This window comes from Trichosurus vulpecula, chromosome 2 (assembly GCF_011100635.1).
Source record: "Trichosurus vulpecula isolate mTriVul1 chromosome 2, mTriVul1.pri, whole genome shotgun sequence".
Lineage (NCBI taxonomy): Eukaryota > Metazoa > Chordata > Mammalia > Diprotodontia > Phalangeridae > Trichosurus > Trichosurus vulpecula.
The window spans coordinates 72,627,800-72,649,178 of NC_050574.1; the positions used below are offsets into that span (position 1 = coordinate 72,627,800).

The window sequence follows — 21,379 nt, forward strand, 5'->3', positions numbered from 1 at the left end:
AAGGAGCAGTGGGTAGGAGCTATGAGCCGGAAGTCTAGAAGAACTGAGTTCAAATCCACCCTCAGACATTTCCTAGCTGTGCTACCCTGGGCAAGTCACTCCACCTGTTTGCCTCAGTTTTCTCATCTGCGAAATGGGATAATTTAAAGAGCACCTTCCTCCCAAAGTCGTTGTGAGAATCAAACGAGATAATGATTGTAAAGCGCTTAGCCCAGTGCCTGGCACACAGAAGGCGCTTAATAAATGCTTGTTTCCTTTCCTTCCCCACTAGAGCGTCAGTAGCGGCCCTTCCAGCTCTGACTTTCTGTGATTCTGTGCGTCCTCTCTTTGCTTTTACCTTCCCCTCCTGCAGCTACTCCTCCCTTTCCTTTTCTTTCTACACCTGCCTCGCACGATCTGGGTCGCCTTGGCCCCGCCCCAGGCTCAGGCTTCCCAGTGCCCCGCCCTCTCCCCCCTACCGCGCCGCGGTTACCATGGGGATGGCTTAGCGCAGGCGAGGAGAGATGCTCACCCGCGCGCGCGCGCGCGCGCGCTCACTGGGCGTGCTCTCGCGATGCTTGAGGCGGGTACTCTACTCCCGCGGCCGCGGCGCTGGTTCCGGTGTGGATGGCGTCCGTGGTCATGGCGGCTGCAAATGCGGCGCGGGCCGGGCCCAGGGCCCGGGCCCTGCGGGGGTCTCTGCCGCTCGTGGTGATTCTCGGGGCCACCGGCACGGGCAAGTCCAAGCTGGCGCTGCAGCTGGGCCAGCGGCTCGGCGGTGAGATCGTCAGCGCCGACTCCATGCAGGTAACGCGGCCCGGCCCGGGGCCGGGGCTGAGGGGCGAGCGAGGCCCGGGATGGCGGGAGGTGGGGAGGGAAGAGGGACGGAGCGGGGAGGGAGAGGCCTAGTCCGCGTGGCTCTCACCAAGGTGGCCACGCTGGGCACCTCGCACGGACGAGACGCGCACTCCCCCCCGACAAGGGGCCGGGATACCCCTTCCCCGGCCTCGCTCAGGCCTCCTGTCCCCTTCCCCCTTCTCCCCTTTTGCCTTCCTCCTTCTCTTAACTCCCACTTCCCCCTTACCGCTTCCCTTCCCCGTCCCTTTCTTCCTCCTTCCCTTTCTTCTCTGTCCCCCTTTTCCTTCCCTTTTCCTCTATTTCTCTTCTTCCATATCCCCTTTTCTGTCTCCCCCTTCTCCCTCTCCTATCTCCCCCTTCTCCCTCCTTCTATCTCTCCCTTCTCCCTCCTTCTCCCTTCCCTCCCCTCCTTTCCTTCCCTCTTTCGTCTTCTCTTTCTCTTCCCCCTCCCCTTTCTCCTCTTTCTCCTATTCCCTTTTCCTTCCCGCTTCCCGTCTTCTCCTTCCCTTAATTCCCTCTTTCCTCACCTACCCCCTTTTCTTTGCTTTCCTTTCTTTTCTCCTCCTTCCTTGTGTATTTTTCTCCCCATGTTTTTCCTTCTCTGATTTTTCTTCCCAAATATTTCCCTTCCAAATTTCTTTTTCTCCCCACCATGCCCCTTCTAGCCTCCTTATTATATCCAAGATGGTGATACATTGCAAAGAACGTTAAAATACCCAAGTTAAAATACCGGTCTCTTACCTGTGTGACCTTGGACCAGCCATGTAGCCTTATTCTCCTCTTGAAGTCAGGGGCTCATTTTTTCCTGGCTTTGTATTTCTAGCACATAGCATAGTGCTTTACATATAGTAGATATTTGTTGAGTTGTATTGAAGGAGTTGGACCCTGTATTCACATTCCCGCTCTAAATCTGTGATTCTTTTCCCTCCTTAACCTCCTCTGCTTCCCTTCCCTTTCCCCCCCCAACCCCTTCCTATTATCATAGGAATGCATATCCCTTTCTTCTCCCTATCAAGGATCTTTTTTTTAGGATACCATACTTAGTTAGGAATGCTGGGTCCAGGTGGGTATTTAGGAGTGTTAAAGGATGTAAAAAGGGGATTCTAGAAGCATTCAGAAAAATTGAATGACTAATTCTGTATCCAGTGTATGTTAGGTGTGAGTGTTGGGGTGGGAAGGGAATGCACACATAGATCTGTATTTTTTAGATCTTCTCTTGGTGACAGGAACAGACAGATTTAAATTTTTTTTTTTTCCAGAGAGGTGGAGTGTACCTTGGGCCTGTCCTCTCCTCCTTTAGATCAAGTGGAATATGGAGGATTACTTAGATTGCTTTTCTTAGGGGAGAATTTTCTTATTTGAGTGTTCTTTTCTTTTAAAAGTGAGAAATGATGGAAGAATGAGAGTAAAATATTACTGATTTTGAAGTAATCTGTTGACATTTGAGTGCAGGGATATGCACAGTGCCAGACTGGGGATTAGAGAAGAAATATAAGCTATGGTCCTTGGCTTCAAAAAGACCATGAACTGGGGAGACAAAACAAGTGATACTCACCAAATATAACAGATAGTTAGCAATATAACAGAATAGAATTATGCTCTAAATTTTAAGGGACAAACCAAGTGCTGTCCAAGTTCGGAGAAGAGGAAAGTACATGAAGGAAGGGACACCACAGGAACTGACTGAAGGAATTGACACCATATAGGAGGTAGTACTTGGGTTGTACCATTAGAATTGACAGAAATGGGAAAGGCCAAGGGAGGTGGGAAAGGGTGTAGAGATTATGGGGAGGGGAACAAAGGCTTGAAGAAAAAAATGAAAATGGAATGTTTGAGTGAATAGAGAAGAGGCTTTATTTTGGAAGGTACAGGACAAAAATCATTTTATGTATGGAGAGATTTAGAAGGTTTTAACCCCTACAGTAGATTTCAAGGGCTGGGTTCTGAAAAGCTTTGGTAGAAGGTAGGGAATCATGAAAGTTTTGAACCACCTTAATTCTAGCACCTTCCCTCTGTTGATTTCCAGTTTATTTCCAGTTTATACTGTAGATAGCTTGTTTGTACATAGTTGTTTCATGTTGTCTCCCCCATTAGGCTGTGATCTTTTTGAAAACTGGGACTATGGTTTGCCTTTCTTTGTATCCCCAGCTCTTCTGTGCCTGAAACATAGTAGGTACTTAATAAATGCTTATTGACTAACTTAGAGAGCAGGAAAGTGAAGTCTTCTTTCCTGAGGGCATAACTTAGAGACTGTTTTTCCTATTGCTGGGATTCATAAAGATAGGAGGTAGAGTTGGTGTATTTCAGATCTTTCCCTCTTCTTCCATTGCTGCTTCCAAATTGTTCTGCTGCTATACTTCCGTGACTTCTCTTTTCAGGTCCATACAATCTGAGTTACCTTCTCCCCATCCATGTTGTTGACAAGCAGTTTCCAGATGACTTTCTCAATTTTTCTCAGTGGCTTTAATACCTATCCCATTCCTTACTATCATCCTCAGGGATTTCACAGTTTGTATTGAAGACTCTAACAACCTGACCATATAATGTTTTGATTCCAGTGATCTTCTCAACTCTGCTTCAGCTGTACTCTGTTATGGGCATGACTTAGATTTCTTGTAATTTCACTATGTCCAAGATTCTTTTTTTTTAAGTTGTATTTTTTTTCAGTTCTAAATTCTGTCCCTCTTCCCCCTCCCCTACCCATTGAGAAAACAAAAAATATAAAAAAACCCATTGCAAATATGAAGTCATACATCCAAGATTCTAAGGGTTGAAATTTCATTCTCCAACCACAGACTGATCTGCTTTTATCTCTTCTAGTCTTTTACTTATGCTAAACCTACTCTTCGCCCTTGTCACTATGTCAGGCAAGGCCTTTGACGTACCTTATTGTATTAGACTTGTTTACCCTGTTTTACTTTTTCTTTTGCCCTCAACTTTGACTTCATGGTCTGCCATTTTAATATTTCACTGACTACTATGCTAGTCTTGTTATTTGACCCCTAGATTTTTTAATAATGCTATCATATATATATATACATATATATATATACATATATATAAATGCTATCATATGATTTTTCTACTTCTTACTTCTGGGCTGCAGAGTGTTGCTGGAGAAAGTCAAGGAATTGAGCTAATTTTACCCACTACAAATTGATGTTGCATAACCTCAACCAGGCCTTTACTGCTAATCTTCAGCCCTTCTGCTCTTGTTGGTTATCATCTTCTCCCCTCTCTCCTAAACCATTTCCTCTCCTCTTAAAGTGCCAACACACAGCACATAACTTAGGATCACAAGTTCATAGACCTAGAGCTGGAAGAGACTTTTGAGGTCCAGCTCACTCCATGTATGTAAGTAAGGAGACATCCAGGGAAGTAAGCTGATTTGACCAAGGGCGTAGGTCGGAAATGGAAGAACCTAGATTGAAACCCAGATCTTGTGCCTCCAAGGGTAGTGTTTTAACTGACCCCTTTATGCAGATGACTTCCAAAACTATCTCCTGTCCTGATCGACCTTCTGAGCTCCACACCTACAGCTCCATTACTCTCCTGACATCCAAGGAGACTTGGACATCCTACCTCGCGTCTCAAACCCAACCTGTCTAAAACAAAATTTGTTTTTCCCATTGACTGCCCTTTTTTTACCTGTGACAATTACTATTCACCAAGTTCTTATGTTTGAGATCGTTATTTTTATTCTTACTGTACCATCACCTTTCATATCCAAACAGATTCCTGAGATTTTGGGATAACCAATTTCACAGGATTCACAGTCTCCACCCACTTATGTAGGTACTACCTTAGCTTACGTTTTTGCCTCAATTGTTGTAGTAGTCTCCTAATTGGTCTTCCTGACTCAGGTCTCTCTCCTCACCATTCTGTCCACCACATTTTCCTAAAGTGCTAATCTGACTATGTTACTCCCCTGTTCAGTAAAGTCTGGGTTTTTAACCTGGAATCTGGGAACTTAAAAAAATTTTTTTTGGATAGTATGTTATATATTTATTTTTAACCTGTGAAATAAAATAAGCATTTCAATAACTTAGTATAATAAAAAAGATAATTACACATGAAACTACAACTCTATGTACGACTTGCTATTTCTTTTAAATATATAATCTACAAACTTTTTTTCTTCCCCCCAATGACTACCATTAGATACAACTCTCTGTGTCATATACACCCCCCCCCCCCATTCTATACATCTATTTATCAGTTCTTTCTCTGGATGCAGATAATGCCTTCCTTCATATGTTGTTTGTGGTTAATTTGGGTATTTATAATAGTCAAAATGATTTAGTCACTTAAAGTTGTTCAAGATGGGTAGCATGTTTTACCATTAGTCCTTTGGAATTGTGGTTGGTTATAACAATGATCACAGTCCTTGATTCTTTTGAAGTTGTTTGTCTTTACTGTATTGTTGTGTTTGTATAAGTTGTTTTTCTGGTTCTGCATCTGTTTATGCAAGTCTTACCAGGGATCTCTGAAACCATCCCTCTCATCGTTTCTTAAAGCAGAGTAGCATTCCATCACATATACCATATGTTGTTCATCCATTCCCCAATTTATGGATATCCTCTCAGATTCTGATCCTTTGCCATAAAAAGAGCTATAAATATTTTTGTATGACCTTAGTTAAGAGTTTGTTTTACTTAGGACTAATCTATCCCTTAATATGGCCTCTAATTACCCCTTCTCCCATCCCTTTCCTCTTATTTCCCCTTGTAGTGAATTGTGTATGTGTGTGTGTGTGTGTTTCCGTGTTTCCTTTCTTTGACCATTTCAAATGAGAGTGAGGTTCAAGTGTCAGCTATTTCCCCTTACCCCCTTCTTCCTTATTTGTATAGATGTTTACTTCATTCTGCTTATATGGGATAATTTTCCCTAACCTTCCTTTCCCTTCAATCCTAGAGTATTCCACTTCCCTTCTCTTTCCATTTTTCTCTTAAGATCATCAAGATATAATAGAAACACTCCCAGACCTTATGTAATTAGACTTTCTCTATGTCCCCAGTTGATGATAGGGTTGAGAGGGGACACATGTATCATCCTTCTGTATTTGAATGTAAATAGTTTATTCTTGTTTATTAGTTCCTTATGATTGTATATTTTTATGTTTTTTTTTAATTCCTATGATTGAACAAGAAAGTGTCTGTGCAGCTCTGGTCTTTTTATCAGGAATGCTTAGAAGTTCTCCATTTCATTAAAGGTCCATTTTTCCCCATTTAGGATTATACTCAGTTTCGCTGGGTAAGTTAATTTTGGCCGGAGGCCTCTATCTTTTGCCTTCTACAGTATCATATTCCAACTTCTCCATGCCTTTGGAATAGTGACTGCTAATTCATGTGTATTCCTGACTGTGACTCGTTGGTACTTGAATTCTTTCTTTCTGGCTGTTGGTAGTATTTTTTCTTTGACTGGGAAGCTCTGGGTTTTGGCTACGATGTTCTTGAGAGTTTTCATTTGGGAGTGATAATTGTATTTCAGTATAATTGATTTCTTCTATAATCATAGGTGTTTCATTTTATGCATTTAAAAACATTCAGAGCAGGGGTTCATAGGTTTCATCAGACTCCCAGAGAGGGCTGTGATGCAAAGAAGGTTAAGAACCTTGCTCCGAAGGCGCCTTCTCTGTTTATTCTTTAAAGCCCTTTACTGCCTGGCCTCACCCTACCTTTGTTACATATTTCTTCCCTTGATGAAGTCTGCGGTTCAACCAGATTGGCCTTCTTACTTTCTTCAGATGTGACATTTCTCCTCCTGTCTGTGTGTTTGCACTGGCTGCCTTCCATGCCTGGAATGGATTCTCTCTTCCCTTCTCCCTCTTAGAATCTGTCATTTCCTTCAGGACTCAGCTCAGTGATCAGGAATTCCTTCTACAGGAAGCCTTTCCAATACCCCTAGACAGTACTGTATTCCTCCCCCAAATTCTCCTGCACTGCCCATGTACATGTTGTCTCCTCCTTTAGAAGGCAAGTTCCTTGAAGGCAAGGGCTTTTTCTTTTTCATTCTTGCATCCCCAGTTCCTAGTATAACAGCTTCACTTGATTAATTTTCCTTGTGTTATGTTCTAGACATGTAATCACTTTCTTTTTTTTTTTTTTGACAGTAATGAAAATTAAATCACAATCACCAAAAAGTTGCAAAATTATATACAATAAGTAAAGCTAGAAAATGAAAATAAAAAATATATGAGAAGCTATCCCCTATGTCACCACTTTACAGAGATGGGAGGTTTACAAGTGATGTATATTGCACAGATTTTCAGATTTCGTTTGTTGTCTATTGATTAGTCATGCTAATTTTTCCCTCTTCTCTCTTCTTTTGCCTTTAAAAACTACTATTTATTTATTTTTATTTAATATATTTAACTTTCAGCATTGATTTTCATAAGAGTTTGAATTACAAATTTTCTCCCCATTTCTACTTTCCCCCCCACTCCAAGATGGCGTATATTCTGGTTGCCCTGTTCCCTAGTCAGCCCTCCCTTCTGTCACCCCACTCCCCCCCATCCCCTTTTCCCTTCCTTTCTTGTAGGGCAAGATAAATTTCTACACCCCATTGCCTGTGTATCTTATTTTCTAGTTGCATGCAAAAACTTTTTTTTTTTTGTTTTTGAACATGTGTTTTTAAAACTTTGAGTTCCAAATTCTCTCCCCTCTTCCCTTCCCACCCACCCTCCCTAAGAAGTCAAGCAATTCAACATGGGCCACATGCGTATCATTATGTATAACCCTTCCACAATACTCATGTTGTGAAAGACTTAACTATATTTTGCTCCTTCCTAACCTCTCCCCCTTTATTGAATTTTCTCCCTTGACCCTGTCCCCTTTCGAACGTGTTTGTTTTTGATTACCTCCACCCCCATCTGCCTTCCTTTCTATCATCCCCCCTTTTTTATCTTCTTCCTCCTTTTTTCCTGTGGGGTAAGATATCCAATTGAGTATGTATGGTATTCCCTCCTCAGGTCAAATCTGATGAGAGCAAGATTCACTCATTCCCCTTCACCTGCCTTCTCTTCTCTTCCTACAGAACTGCTTTTTTCTTGCCACTTTTATGCGAGATAATTTACCCCATTCTGTCTCTCCCTATCTCCCTCTCTCAATATATTCCTCTCTCATCCCTTAATTTGATTTTATTTCTTTTAGATATCTTCCCTTCTGCTTCAACTCACTCTGTGTCCTCTCTCTCTCTCTCTCTCTCTCTCTCTTTCTCTCTTTCTCTCTCTCTCCACATACATATATACATACATACACATTCACTTATATATATATATATATGTATATATATATATATACATATATATATATATACACATATATATATATGCATATTCCCTTCAGCTACCCTAATACTGAGGTCTCATGAATCATACACATCATCTTTCCATGTAGGAATGTAAACAAAACAGTTCAACTTTAGTAAGTCCCTTGCAATTTCTTTTTCTTGTTCTTTTTATTGATTACCTTTTCATGCTTCTATTGAATCTTGTGTTTGAAAGTCAAATTTTCTATTCAGCTCTGGTCTTTTTACTGAGAAAGCTTGAAAGTCCTCTATTTTATTGAAAGTCCATATTTTGCCTTGGAGCATGATACTCAGTTTTGCTGGGTAGGTGATTCTTGGTTTTAATCCTAGCTCCATTGACCTCCGGAATATTGTATTCCAAGCCGTTCGATCTCTTAATGTAGAAGTTGCTAGATCTTGGGTTATTCGATTGTGTTTCCACAATACTCAAATTGTTTCTTTCTGGCTGCTTGCAGTATTTTCTCCTTGATCTGGGAGCTCTGGAATTTGGCAACAATATTCCTGGGAGATTTCTTTTTGGGATCTATTTGAGGAGGTGATCGATGGATTCTTTCAATTTCTATTTTGCCCTGTGGCTCTAGAATATCAGGGCAGTTCTCCTTGATAATTTCTTGAAAGATGATATCTAGGCTCTTTTTTTGATCATGGCTTTCAGGTAGTCCAATAATGTTTAAATTATCTCTCCTGCATCTATTTTCTAGGTCAATGGTTTTTCCAATGAGATATTTCACATTGTCTTCCATTTTTTCATTGCTTTGGTTCTGTTTTATAATATTTTGATTTCTCATCAAGTCACTAGCTTCCACTTGCTCCAATCTAATTTTTAAGTTAGTATTTTCTTCAGTGGTCTTTTGGACCTCCTTTTCCATTTGGCTAATTCTGCCTTTCAAGGCATTCTTCTCCTCATTGGCTTTTTGGAGCTCTTTTGCCATTTGAGTTAGTCTATTTTTGAAGGTGTTGTTTTCTTCAGTATTTTTTTTGGGTCTCTTTTAGCTTGTTTTTCATGGTTTTCTCGCATCCTTCTCATTTCTCTTCCCAATTTTTCCTCTCCTTCTCTATCTTGCTTTTCCAAATCCTTTTTGAGCTCTTCCATGGCCTGAGACCAGTTCATGTTTTTCTTGGAGGCTTTTGTTGTAGGCTCTTTGACTTTGTTGACTTCTTCTGGCTGTATGTTTTGGTCTTCTTTGTCACCAAAGAAAGATTCCAAAGTCTGAGACTGAATCTGGGTGTGTTTTCGCTGCCTGGCCATATTCCCAGCCAACTAACTTGACCCTTGAGTTTTTCAGCAGGGTATGACTGCTTGTAGAGTAAAGAGTACTATGTTCCAAGCTTGGGGGGATGCGCTGTTGATGTCAGAGGTATTACAGCCAGCTCTGCCACACCAGCACTCCTCCTTCCCCAAGAACTCCCAACCCGGACTGGACTTAGATCTTCAGCAGGCTCTTCACTCCTACTCTGATCCGCCACTTAATTCCTCCCACCAGGTGGGCCTGAGGCTGGAAGCAACTGCAGCTCTAGTTCTGTAGCTGCCCCACCTTCACTGCCCCCGGGGCAGTAGCGGAACCTCGAACTCCCTCCACTTCTGCAGCTTTTCCCACAAACGTTCTCTGTTGTCTTTGGTGTTTGTGCGTTGAGAAGTCTGGTAACTGCCACAGCTCACTGATTCAAGGTGCTAGGGCACGCTCCGTCCGGCTTCTGGTCTGGTTGGTTCATGCCGCCCATGCTGGGCTCTGCTCTCCTTCGCTCTGCTCCGAGCTCCATGCAGGATAGACCTTCCCCAGAGACCATCCAGGCTGTCCTGGGCTGGAGCCCTGCTTCCCTCTGCTATTTTCTGGGTTCTGCAGTTCTAGAATTGGTTCAGAGCCATTTTTTATAGGTTTTTGGAGGGACTCAGCGGGGAGCTCACGCTAGTCCCTGCTTTCCAGCTGCCATCGTGGCTCCGCCCATGTCATCACTTTCTAAAGTGATCTTCAGTTGCTCATCATTGCCTCACAAGTAATGTTCAAATTTCTTACTCTGGCATTCAAGGCCCTTGACTGTCTTGTGCTACTTTTCCTTTCCACTTTTATCTCATTTTGTTCTTTTCCAGGTACTCTGGGTTCCAACCAAACAGCTTTTCTCTGCCCCAGCACTTATCTTTTGCTCCTGCTGTTGCTTTTGACTGAATATTTTTAAATTAAAAAAAAAAATTCTGAACTTAAAATATCCTCCAAAGAGCATTTCCTTATATACAGAACATAAAAATAGGATTGCTTATGAAACTGAATCTACATTTCATGTGCTTGCTTTTGTTAAAAAAAAATAGCATATTCCACACATTACTTTCAAAACTTTCCTACTTCTGTGCTTTCTCTTTTGTGCCCTAATCTACAGTTCATTTTATCCTGCCTTCTCTTTCTTCTGTAACCTTCAGAACAGAACCAATCCATCTGTAAGTCCTGTTTTTCTTAGTTAGTTCCCTCAATACCCTTTGAAGATGTTAGGATTCTGAAGGTTACATGTTTATTTTTCCCTTCTTAGAACGTTAGCACAACATCGTCATAGAAACCTTTTCTTGCTCAAATAAAGTTACCTTTCTAGGTTTCCCTTGATTCTTGTGTTTGCACCTCATAGTTGCCACTCAGCTGTGGGCTTTTCAGCAGAATTAATTGAAAGTTCTCTGTTCCATTAAGAGATACTATTTTCCCCATTAGAATTATACTCAGCTTTTAGACTTTTATACAGGATTTTATACTCAGTAAGTTATTCTTGGTCATAAACCTCTATATCTTTTGAAGTATCGTATTTCAAGAGTTTTCATTTTTAGTAGAAGGTGCCAGGTCTTAATGTCATCCTGACAATCTGTGATTTTGGGATACTTGAACTGCTTCTTTCTGTTTGCTTACTGTATTTTTTCTTTGATGTAGGACCTCTAGTTTTGGCTAAGACATATCTGGGAGTTTTCCTTTTGGGTTTTCTTAAAGGAAGTGATCTTTGATCAGTCGTTTCTTTCCATGCTTTCCCCTGAGGTTTAAATAGATTTGGTCTACTTAATTCCAAGCTATCCTTTAAAGCCCAACTCAGATGACATTTATTACATGAAGGCCTCCATCTCTTCCTGTTAGTAATTATCTTCCCATTGTACCTCAAAAAGCACTTTGCTTTAAACAGTTTCAGGCATGCTTGTCCTATATGATACTTTGTGGTATGTATCCATGTTTTTATCTTATGTCTCTTCTAGACTGTAAACTCCATGAAGGATGAGACCAGTGTCTTTATCTAAACTTTTCATTTCTCCAAGCAACCAGTATGATGTTTTACACAGAATAAATGCTTAATATAAATGTCTATTGAATTTGAATCAAATTGATATACATAGGGGAATAAAGAGGGGCACCTAGTTTTAGGAAACTGTAGGCAGTAGAAATACATCATTGTTATTTGTAGGTACAGACTAGATTTTGGTTAACAGGTCTGTCTGGTAATAAAGATTTGGAAGTCATTGTCATAGAAAAGATTGGATGAGCTTTTCGGGAGAGGGAATGTAAAGAAGAAAAGAAAGGCGTTCAAGGTCTCCACTTTAGAGAACACTCATAGCTGGGAAGCAAAAGGAGAGTGAATCCCTGGAATGAGAGATACAACAGTGGTGATTAAAGAGGCATCTGGAAAAGCAGGATGTATTAGGGAAAACTAGAAGAAAATATTATTGAAAAATGGGTCTGATTAACAGTATCAAATGGAGCACAGAAGCCAAGAAGAATGAGTCCTGAGAAAAGATAAACGAATTGTTGCATTTGGCAATAAAGGCCTTTGAAAAGAACAGTTTTATTTCTGATAGTAACCAGGAGGTAACAGAGATGTGGAACTTGGTTGTAAAAATACTTGCAATAGAAATTTTCCCTTGAAAGGATTGAGGAAAATTGAACTTTAGAAAAAGGGGGCTGTAGACTGAAATAAAAGTTTCTTTTTTCTTTTTTTTTTTTAAAGCAATGTAGACCTGTGTATCTTCTTAGGAAATCAACAAGAGATGAATAAAAGTATTGTTACCTAGTAGCAAGGACTCAACCTAAAGTTGGCCAGGATCTAATTGTAATGGGCCATTTTTATATAGTAGTTTTTTTTTATTCTGAACTTAAACGTATGGTTGGAATGCAGTCCCTTAGTTGCTTTAAACACCAAATAAAACCATCATTTCCATATACATGGAGTGACAGAAGATTGTGCATGAGACTGCAAATCTGTTAGGTTGCACTTGCTTTTCTTTTTAAGTCTATAATAAATTCAGTATGTAACTTTCAAAGCTGTGCTGCTTGTCTGCCAAATTAAGGCAGCAAGCATTTATTAAGAGCCTACTATGTGCCAGGCATTGTTCCTTCTGGCCTCCCCCTTCCCTCTGTTCCCTTCTTACTACCTCCCATTTCCTCCCTTCATTGAAAAAAAAAATGAAAGAAAACCAAGACCCTTTTAATGCAAATACATGGTCAAGCAAAATGCATGTCTACATTAATCATGTCCAAAAATGTCTGTCTGTTTTTGCATCTTTATTCCATCATTTCTGCCAGGAAAGGGGTAGCATCAGAGTTCTTAAGTCTTTCAAAGATAAATTGTTCTCATTCTGTTCATTATACTCTATGACTTTATATGTCTTCCTAGGTTTCTCTGAAACTGCCCATTCCATCATTATTTATGGAGCTGTAATAAATTTTTTTTACATTCATTTATACAAAAATTGTTCAGCTTTTTCCCAATCAATGGATGCCCTCTGTTTGTAGTTTTTAGCCACTTCAGAAGGAGAAGCTATAAATAGTTTTGTGTTGGGTCAAAGGGTATGCACAGTTTAGCACATTTTTGTTCATGGTTCCAAATTACTTTCCAGAATATATGGATCAATTCATAGCCTCACCAAGAGTGCATCAGTGTGCTTGTTTCTTGGAATCCCTTTGCAACATTTGTCCTTTTTCTTTTTTGTCATTTTGTCAGTCTGATAGATTTAAGGTAGATCCCCAAAATTGCTTTAATTTTCACTTCTCTATATATTAATGATTTGGAGCTTTTTTTCATGACAGCTATTTTTTCCATGTGACAGCTTTTTCCATGTGATGGTTCAGTGTGTAGAGCTCTGGACTTGGAGTCAGGAAGACCTGAGTTCAAGTTTGGCTTCTGACAGTAGATGTATAACCCTGGGTAAGTCACTTCTCTGTCTGCTTCAGTTTCCTCATCTGTAAAAATAGCGCCGACTTCTCAGGAGGATCAAAAGAGATAATGATTGTAAAGCATTTAGCACAGGCCTTGGCAAATAGCAAGTGGTATGTGTTAGCTATTGTTATTATTGTTGATAGCTTGGATTGCTTTGAAAATTGCACGTCTTTATCTTTTTACCACTTGTCTATTGGGGAAAATTCTGTGTTTTCCTTCAGCTGTGCTATTAAGCCTAGGAGAACAGAAGCGATACACTGGGAGGGATGTGCTCCTGGGGATTGGTAGAGGAAGGGTCATGATAGCTGGTATGAGAATTCATAGTATCCAGGGAGGATTGAGGTAGCCGACCACAAAGTCTGTGGTCATCTGGAAAAGCTAACAGATTAGGTGAAGTGGAAGGGCACCCGCTGAGGCTTTGTTCAAATGTTGCAGTGATGTTTAGAATCCATTTACATTAATGTTACAGACTCCATTATTCTATTATGAGTCATAATGTCCATACAGAGATAGTAGTTTAGCTAGTCTTCTGCCCTGCCCCCAAGGAACTTAAATTTAATGTCATGGGAGACAATACCTATATAAATTCATACAAAATATGTAATAAATAAAGAAATAAGATTTTTTGGGGGAGGGGTACTAGTAGCCCGGGATCAGGAAGTGCTTCATACAGAAAAAGCTTTGCACTAAGTTTTGAAGTAAACTCATTTGCATTTAGTTTTGAAGGAAGATAGGGCTTCTTTGCTGGTGGAGGTATGGAAAGTGCATTCTAACCATAAGGAGCAGCTGATGCAAAGTCAAAAGGATGAGAGATGGGAGTGTTGTATGTGAAGAACAGCAAGAAAGGCAGTTTGATTGTATTATAGAGTACATGAAGGTAATTTAGGATGAGGCTGGAAAGGGAGCTGAGGGCTGCTTGTGAAGGGTCTCAGATGCCAAATAGAGGATTTGTATTTGACCCTAGATGAAATAGGGAGCCACTAATTGAATGGTCAGACCTGTGCTTTAGGAAAATCATTGTGAGAGATATGTGGAGAGTAGATTGGAATAAGCATTGTTAGCAGAGAAACAAAGTAGGAGGCTCTTATGGTAGTCTAGGTGAGAGGTAATGAGGGCTTGAACCAGAGTGATAGCTCTGTGCATAGAGGGAAGGGGACAAATTTGAGAAATGTTTTTTCTACCTTGTGAACAAGTTATTTCATTTTCAATTTAAAAAGAAAAAAGTTTTTATATATGCATAAGTCAAGCAAAACAATTTCAGCATCATTAGTTGAAATTATATAGCTCATTTGCAATATTGAATCCATCTTCTCTTTGTCAAGAGATCTTCAATAAGACTTGATAGCTGACTAGATATATAGTCTGAGGGATAGTGGGAAGAGGAGGGAGATATGCAAGGAACTTGAGTGACTGGAATTATGATAATGTCCTCAACAGAGGGAATTTCATCTGGTTTGACCATATTGAATTTGAAATCTCTCTAGTACATCCATTTTGGCTAATAGGCAGTTGGTAATGTGGACCTGGAGCTTGGAGAGAGACTGGCTAGATATCTAGGTCTGGAGGTAATCTGCTTAGAGAAGATAATTAAGCTCATGGGAGCTGATGAAACCTTCGAGAGAGAGGGAAGGGAGAATAGGGCCTAGCACTGAGCTGTAGATCAAATGAGATAATATATGTAAAGGACTTTGCACAACTCAAAATGCAATGTAAATTCTAGCTATTATTATTATAGATGAAGATTCAACAAAGACAGACAAGAATGAGTAGTCAGGCAGATAGGAAAACACAGAGAGCAGTGACAGAAAAACGCAGAGAAGAGGAAGCATCTTGAGAAGGTGATCAACAGTGTTAGATGCTGCAGAGAGGTCAAGAAGAGGATTGAGAAAAGGCCATCAGATCTGGCATTTAAGAAATCATTGGTAACTTTGGAGAGAGTAGTTTCAGTTGGATGATGAGGCAAGTCGAATTGCAGAGGTTTGAGAGGTGAAAGGAGTGGAGGCTAAACTTGTAGGAATTCAACTGTAAAAGACAGGAAAGCTATAGGGAGATAGCCAGAGTTTAAGCAAGGGTTTGATAATATTTTATACTATTCACAAGGAAATCATGAACAACATCTGGAAAATAAAGTTAGGTTTGTTTCCTGTGGCAGAGTCATGGAGATTAATATATAAAAAGTTCTTCAAAGATTATTAACCTTCTTGGTCTTGCTAGTTGGCATTTACGTTTAGTAATTTTAATAATACCTTGAGTTTCTGTATAATTTCTCAACTCAGTGAAAATAGCGTAGTCTGATTCACTGTGGCTATCTAGAGCATGGGGTTCTACTACTTTAAACTTCTACTTTCTGCAATTCATCTTGTGCTCCTCCCTGTCTTATTTTAGGCCACTGAGGGCACATGCTTTTAATTCTTAACTTTTTCTGCAAACATTCTGTTAAGTGTAATTTTAAACAAAATGGCATTTAGGTAGTCAAAAGATTACTCTTCTCCCCTTTTACGTACTGTCTGGTAAATTTGAATGAAAATTGACTGGAATTAGTGGATTAAGCAGCTCCGCTTTACGGTGGACAGAGTGCTTGTCCTGGAGTTCGGAAGACTCACCTTCATGAGTTCAAATCTAATCTCTGAAGTTTATTAGCTGTTTGACCCTGGGCAAGTCGCTTAACCCCTTTTGCCTCAGTTTCCTCATCTGTAAAATGAGCTGCAGAAGGAAATGGCAAACCTCTCCAGTATCTTTGCGAAGAATGCCCCAAATGAGGTCATGAAGAATCAGACAGGACTGAAAAACAGCTCAAAAACAGTTGGATTAAGCTATTAAGCAGTTTCAGAATTTGAGGGGCGGTGTGGTATAGTGAGCAGAGAATCCTGGGTTTAGAGTTAAAAAAAGCCCAGATTCAAAATCTCTTTCCGCTTCTAAGCTGTAACTATGGTGAGTCACTTCACCTATTTCCTCATCTGTAAAATGAGGTAATGACCCTCGTGCTGCCTACCTCATGGAGCTGTTGTCAAGATTAACTGTGGTATGCAAAACACTTCGGATTTGGGGGAAATATTTTTTTAATTTAATTTTTTTCAACTGCAGAAAATTATTTTATTTTCTCCCTCCTCCTCTTCTCATTAAAAAAACCCAAATAAAATCTTTGTGACAAATATACATAGTCAAGAAGCATTGTCCATGCTCAAACCTTTTTTCTCATTTTATACCTCTGGTGTGTGAAGCACTTCTTTCTGAAGCCCTAAAACATACTATGTGTTTGATGTTTGCCTTTGGGGCACACTGTCACTGTCCTCCTTGCTCTTCTCTTTGTAGCCTTATCTTTAGGACTCTCAGCTCCTGGGCCAACTGCCTGACACGGAGTAAGCCCTTATTAAATGCAATCCCCCAGTGATTGTCTCCCTCCTTCCCTGTCTCTGCCAGGTTTGTATCCCAAAGGGATTTTAAAAAAGGGAAAAGAACATATTTGTATAAAAATCTTTATAGCAGTTTAATTGGAAATTGGAGGGGGTACCCATAAGTTGGGGAATGGCTGAACAAGTTGTGGTGTATGATTATAATGGAATATTTTTGTTCCATAAGAAATGATGAGCAGGATGATTTTGGAAAAACCTGGGAAAACTTGTATGAACTCTGATACAAAGTGAAGTGAGCAGAACCAGGAGAGCCATAACAAGCAGAATAGCAGTATTGTCTGACAAACAACTAACTGTGAATGACTTGGCTGTTCTCAGCAATACAGTGACCCAAGACAGTCCCAAAGGACTCATGATGAAAAATGCTATCTGCCTCCAGAGAAATAACTGATGTCTGAATACAGACTGAAGCATACTATTTTTCTTTCTTTCTTTTGTTTGAATCTTCTTGCACAAAATGACTAACAGGGAAATGTTTTACATGATTGCAACCTATATCAGATTGCTTACCTTCTCGGGGAAGAGGGAGGGGAGGGAGGGAGAGATAGAATTTAGAACTCAAAACTTAAAAAAATAAACAAAAACTGTTAAAAATCATTTTTACATGTATTAGAGAAAAGTATTATTTTAAAAAAGCCTTATAACCACAAACACTTTATTTAACCTTTCTGAATTCAAGTTTACTCCTGTAAGATGGAGTCAATAAGGCCTTAATTCTCTAAGTTAAGGGCTTGTTGGGAGGCTCAAATGAGATAGTTTATGTAAAGTGTTCTGCAAACCTTAAAGTACATAGTGTAAATGTCAGCTATTGTTAGTAGGGAGAGATATAGAATCGAAAGCGAACATAACTTTTTTTTTCTCTTCACTTTGTTTTTCTCGACTATGGAGCCCAGTTCTCCTAAGCTTTATCTCTAAACAAAAGAAAGGAAGAGGAAGAAAATGAAATAAGCATCTGTTAAAATTCTACTATATGCCTGGTACTATAGTAATAAGCACTTTGCAGATATTATCTCATTTGGTTCTTACAGCAACTCTGGAAGTTAGTTGCCCCCATCTTGAGTTTGAGGAAATTGAGGTAAAGAGACTTGCCAGAGATACACAGGTAGTCCTAGAGGCTGGATTTGAATTCAGGTCTTCCTGACTCCAGGCCCAGAGCTCTATCCATTGGGCCACCAGATTGTCTCTGCTTAGAGATTTTAGAACAGGGGTCTGCAAGCTACAATCTGCTGACTTTAAATTTTATATGGCCCTGTGAGTTAAAAATGGGTGTGTGTGTGTGTATGTGTGTGTGTTTGTTTATATTTATATAAACACAATAAAACTTTATTTAAAAATTTAAAAACCATTCTTAACTTGCCTGTAGTTTGCCTACATCTGCTTTAGACCAGAAGTTTTTGTCATGGACCCCTTTGATGTTCTGCTGAATGAAGTCTATGAACCCCTTCTCAGATTGTTTTTTAAATGCTTAAAATCAAATTGATGGCTTACACATGAAACCAGTTGTGTTGAAATACAGAAAAAGACGAACTAGGGGTAGGTCTTAACTATGGTCATTTTGAAGTACTGATAATCATAAACCTTTTGAGCCATTTGCAACAAATGTAGCGTGATAAGAATGTTTGGTTTTCCTTGGTACAGCACAGGTACTACTAATACTTTTGTTTTTTGTCTATATTCATAACTGAAGGAAATAATTAAATTTCAGTTAGAAGTTAAGATGCAATTTTTTCCCTATCGGAGTTCATGGATCCCTTGGACCTTCCCAGTGGCCACCCCTGCTCTTTCTTCAACTCTTCATATAGGGTTATATCTCGGCATGTTTGTGTTTTCCACGTCAAGTGTGCCTGTGATTATAGGATCATAGATATAGAGCTGGAAGGGACTCTAGAGGTCACCTAGTCCAACCTTTTCATTTTACAGATGAAGAAACTGAGGCCCAGAGATGGTAAGTGACTTGTCTAAGGTCACACAGGGTAATAAAGTTTAGAGCGGGAATTCTAATCTGTCTTGACTCCAAATCCAGCTTTTTCCCCTTGTACCATGCTTTACCTTAAATGTTGAACCCATAATAAAAGAACATGCTAATGTAGTGGAATAATTAGCGTTCCATTCTAGCAAGGCTAGCTGTGGCTAGGTAATGTTTACAAAAAATGACTATTAATTTATGCTAATCATCTTTAACAAAATCACTTCAGCATACTTGTATGCTGTATACTATGGACATGCTTTGATATCCTCCCCCCCTCCCCCCCTTGTGAATTGTATGTTTTTTGAGTTGTGTATTTGGATTGTTGAGTTAAAAGCCAAATAGAGGTATGACATTTAGTTATTTGGGAAATGTAATCTCTTACTGATATTCACTCCTTCTTTGACTGTTCTTTCTTGGTTATTTCTCTACTCTGACCATTCCTTGATTTCCTTCACTGGATGTCCTCCAAGAATCCTCCCTTCCTTAAGTTCTTGTTCTCTCACCCTTTGTAGATGTTGTCCACTCATATAACTTCAATTAGCACCGTTCATCCTTTTTTACTGCCTTCATTTATTGCTTCTATGCTAATGACTCACAAACCTCCTTTTGTATTACAAACTTAACTCTTCAACTTCTCCCTATACCCCAACTAGAGCTCCTCTCCCTCCCCCCCCAACTTCGCTATATTGTTAAAGATCACTCAGGAAACTTTGAGTCTTTCTCCCCCTCCCCTTCATTCCTGCTTATAATCCTGTTGCTGGTTTAGGAACCAGCTAATGAAGTCTGTTAGGAGTATATGTAAAGTGAGAGTAAGCTGGCTTATAAGAATTTGAGAGGGTCCCTTATGAATTAGATACTCCTCTGTGAGTATAGTCTTAGTGCTTTGTGACGTTTATTTTGATTCATTAGAGGCTTGTTTCTTTTCTTTTTTTCCCTTGTTCCTGGGTCTTGATTGTGGTTTGGTAAAGTTCAGCTTTGAATGGAGGCGAATCAGAAATCTTAGGGAATACTCATATTCATTTGATTTGATTTGTTCTGAGTCTTACTTAAAGTAATAACCATAATAACTAACATTTCATACAGGGCTTTACGGTTTGTAGAACACTTCATGTGTTTTTGTGTTGTCTCTACTCCATGGTAGTGGTTTGACCTTGGGCTAGTCCCTTTTCTTTGGGCCCTAATTTCCTCCTTTGTAAAATGAGGAGATTGGTCTAGATGAGGACTGGAAGGTCCTTCCTCATTCTGCTATCCTGTGATTCTGTGAATGTTTATAGAATATAATACCCTTACAATTTGCCCTGTCAGCTTATCATTCTGTACCATTTGACAGAGGCTAAGTTCCAACCCTCTGTCCATTCATGGGAAATGCCTGGTCCTGGTTTTGCAAACATCAGACAAATGCTGGCAGTGTTTGGGCAGCTGTTGGAGTAGAAGTCATGGTGGGGTGGGGTGGGGAGTATGTGAGGGTGAGGGGGGTTCCAGAGACCACCTGTTGTGATAATGTAGGCATGAGGCCTGGTACACAGTGACCCCTTTATTAATGGAATACTTCTGTAGCTAAGCACTAGAGCCACGGAGCCCAGAGGGTACTGGACTAACCCTCCCCACTATGGCTCAGATACCCAATTATTCTGATTTAGGCTTTCAGTCTCCTGCTTGTTCAGCATAAGCAGTCTCTATGGGGAGTTGACATCCTCTGTCTATGAGGCATTGCTCATTTTCGGGTGAAGACAGATGGTCCCCTGCAAGGCTGAGCTGTGGATTCCTGCACAGCTGACAGGGCAAATGTAAGGGCCCTCTAATCTGCTCTCAAAGCCTTGCACGGGGAACATTGGTGTTTCTATTGTACTATTGTTGCTTGGCTTTAATTTTTTTTCCTCAAACCCCGAATGCTTCACATTAAATCAGTGAATCATGGGTGTGCTTATTCATCCTGATATTTTTGAAGTAAGCAGTTAATGTTATCCCTTTTTTTTCCATATGGAAAAACTGAGGCACAGAAAAATTAGAGTTTGAACAGTTGAGCAAATGGCAGAGCTGGGAGCTAGGAACTAAATCAGGTTTTCAGGATCATGTATAATGTCTGAGGTATGTCAGGAAGAATCCTGAGCTTGTTCTCTGTGCATGTTTGAGGCCTCAGTAACTAGATGAAGTGCTGTACTGAGAAACTTGAAGGCACTTGGCAAAAGACATACAAAGATGGTCTGATATTACAGACTTCCAACAGTAAGTTAAGGAAAACAAACAAGTGCAGCATTGTGATTTCTAGAGAGAGGAAGCATCTCTATTTTAGCCCATCCTGCACTGGGGCATTGTCCCCTTTGTATTAAAGCATTGGAGAGAGCATCAGATAAGTTGAGCACTACTCACTGCAGTCTGACTAATGACAGAGTATCATGAATACATCCATGAAGCTAGGTTTTCTTTCTCTCTGCTTGGAGTCATCCTCTAGAAGCAACATTTTGTACCAGAAGCAGGTCTGTCTTAGGCTTCTCCGGGAAGGGGAAAGGGAATGTGAAATTACGTGAATGAGGACCCTTGTCATCTCCAGTGTGATGGGGACGTAGGCTATAGGTGGTAGAGACAGATTATATTTTTAGCAGCTTGACAAAGTGAGAGAGTAGTCAACATATTTGACTCATCTAATCTTTACTGAGCTCCTGGGCCCATGGGCCCC

At 40.1% G+C, this 21,379-nt stretch overlaps 1 protein-coding gene across 2 annotated transcripts in view; it reads left to right on the forward strand.

Moving 5' to 3' along the window:
• Positions 1 to 535: 535 nt before the first annotated feature.
• The window catches only part of TRIT1 (tRNA isopentenyltransferase 1), an 86,701-nt gene continuing 65,857 nt past the window's right edge, over positions 536 to 21,379 (forward strand). Inside the window, exon 1 of one of the 2 annotated variants that reach the window (XM_036747907.1) lies at positions 536 to 786. In XM_036747907.1, coding sequence (XP_036603802.1) covers positions 607 to 786 — 180 coding nt within the window. In that variant the 5' untranslated portion in view covers positions 536 to 606. The remainder of the gene's footprint in view (positions 787 to 21,379) is intronic. The other variant, XM_036747908.1, reaches the window with a different exon arrangement.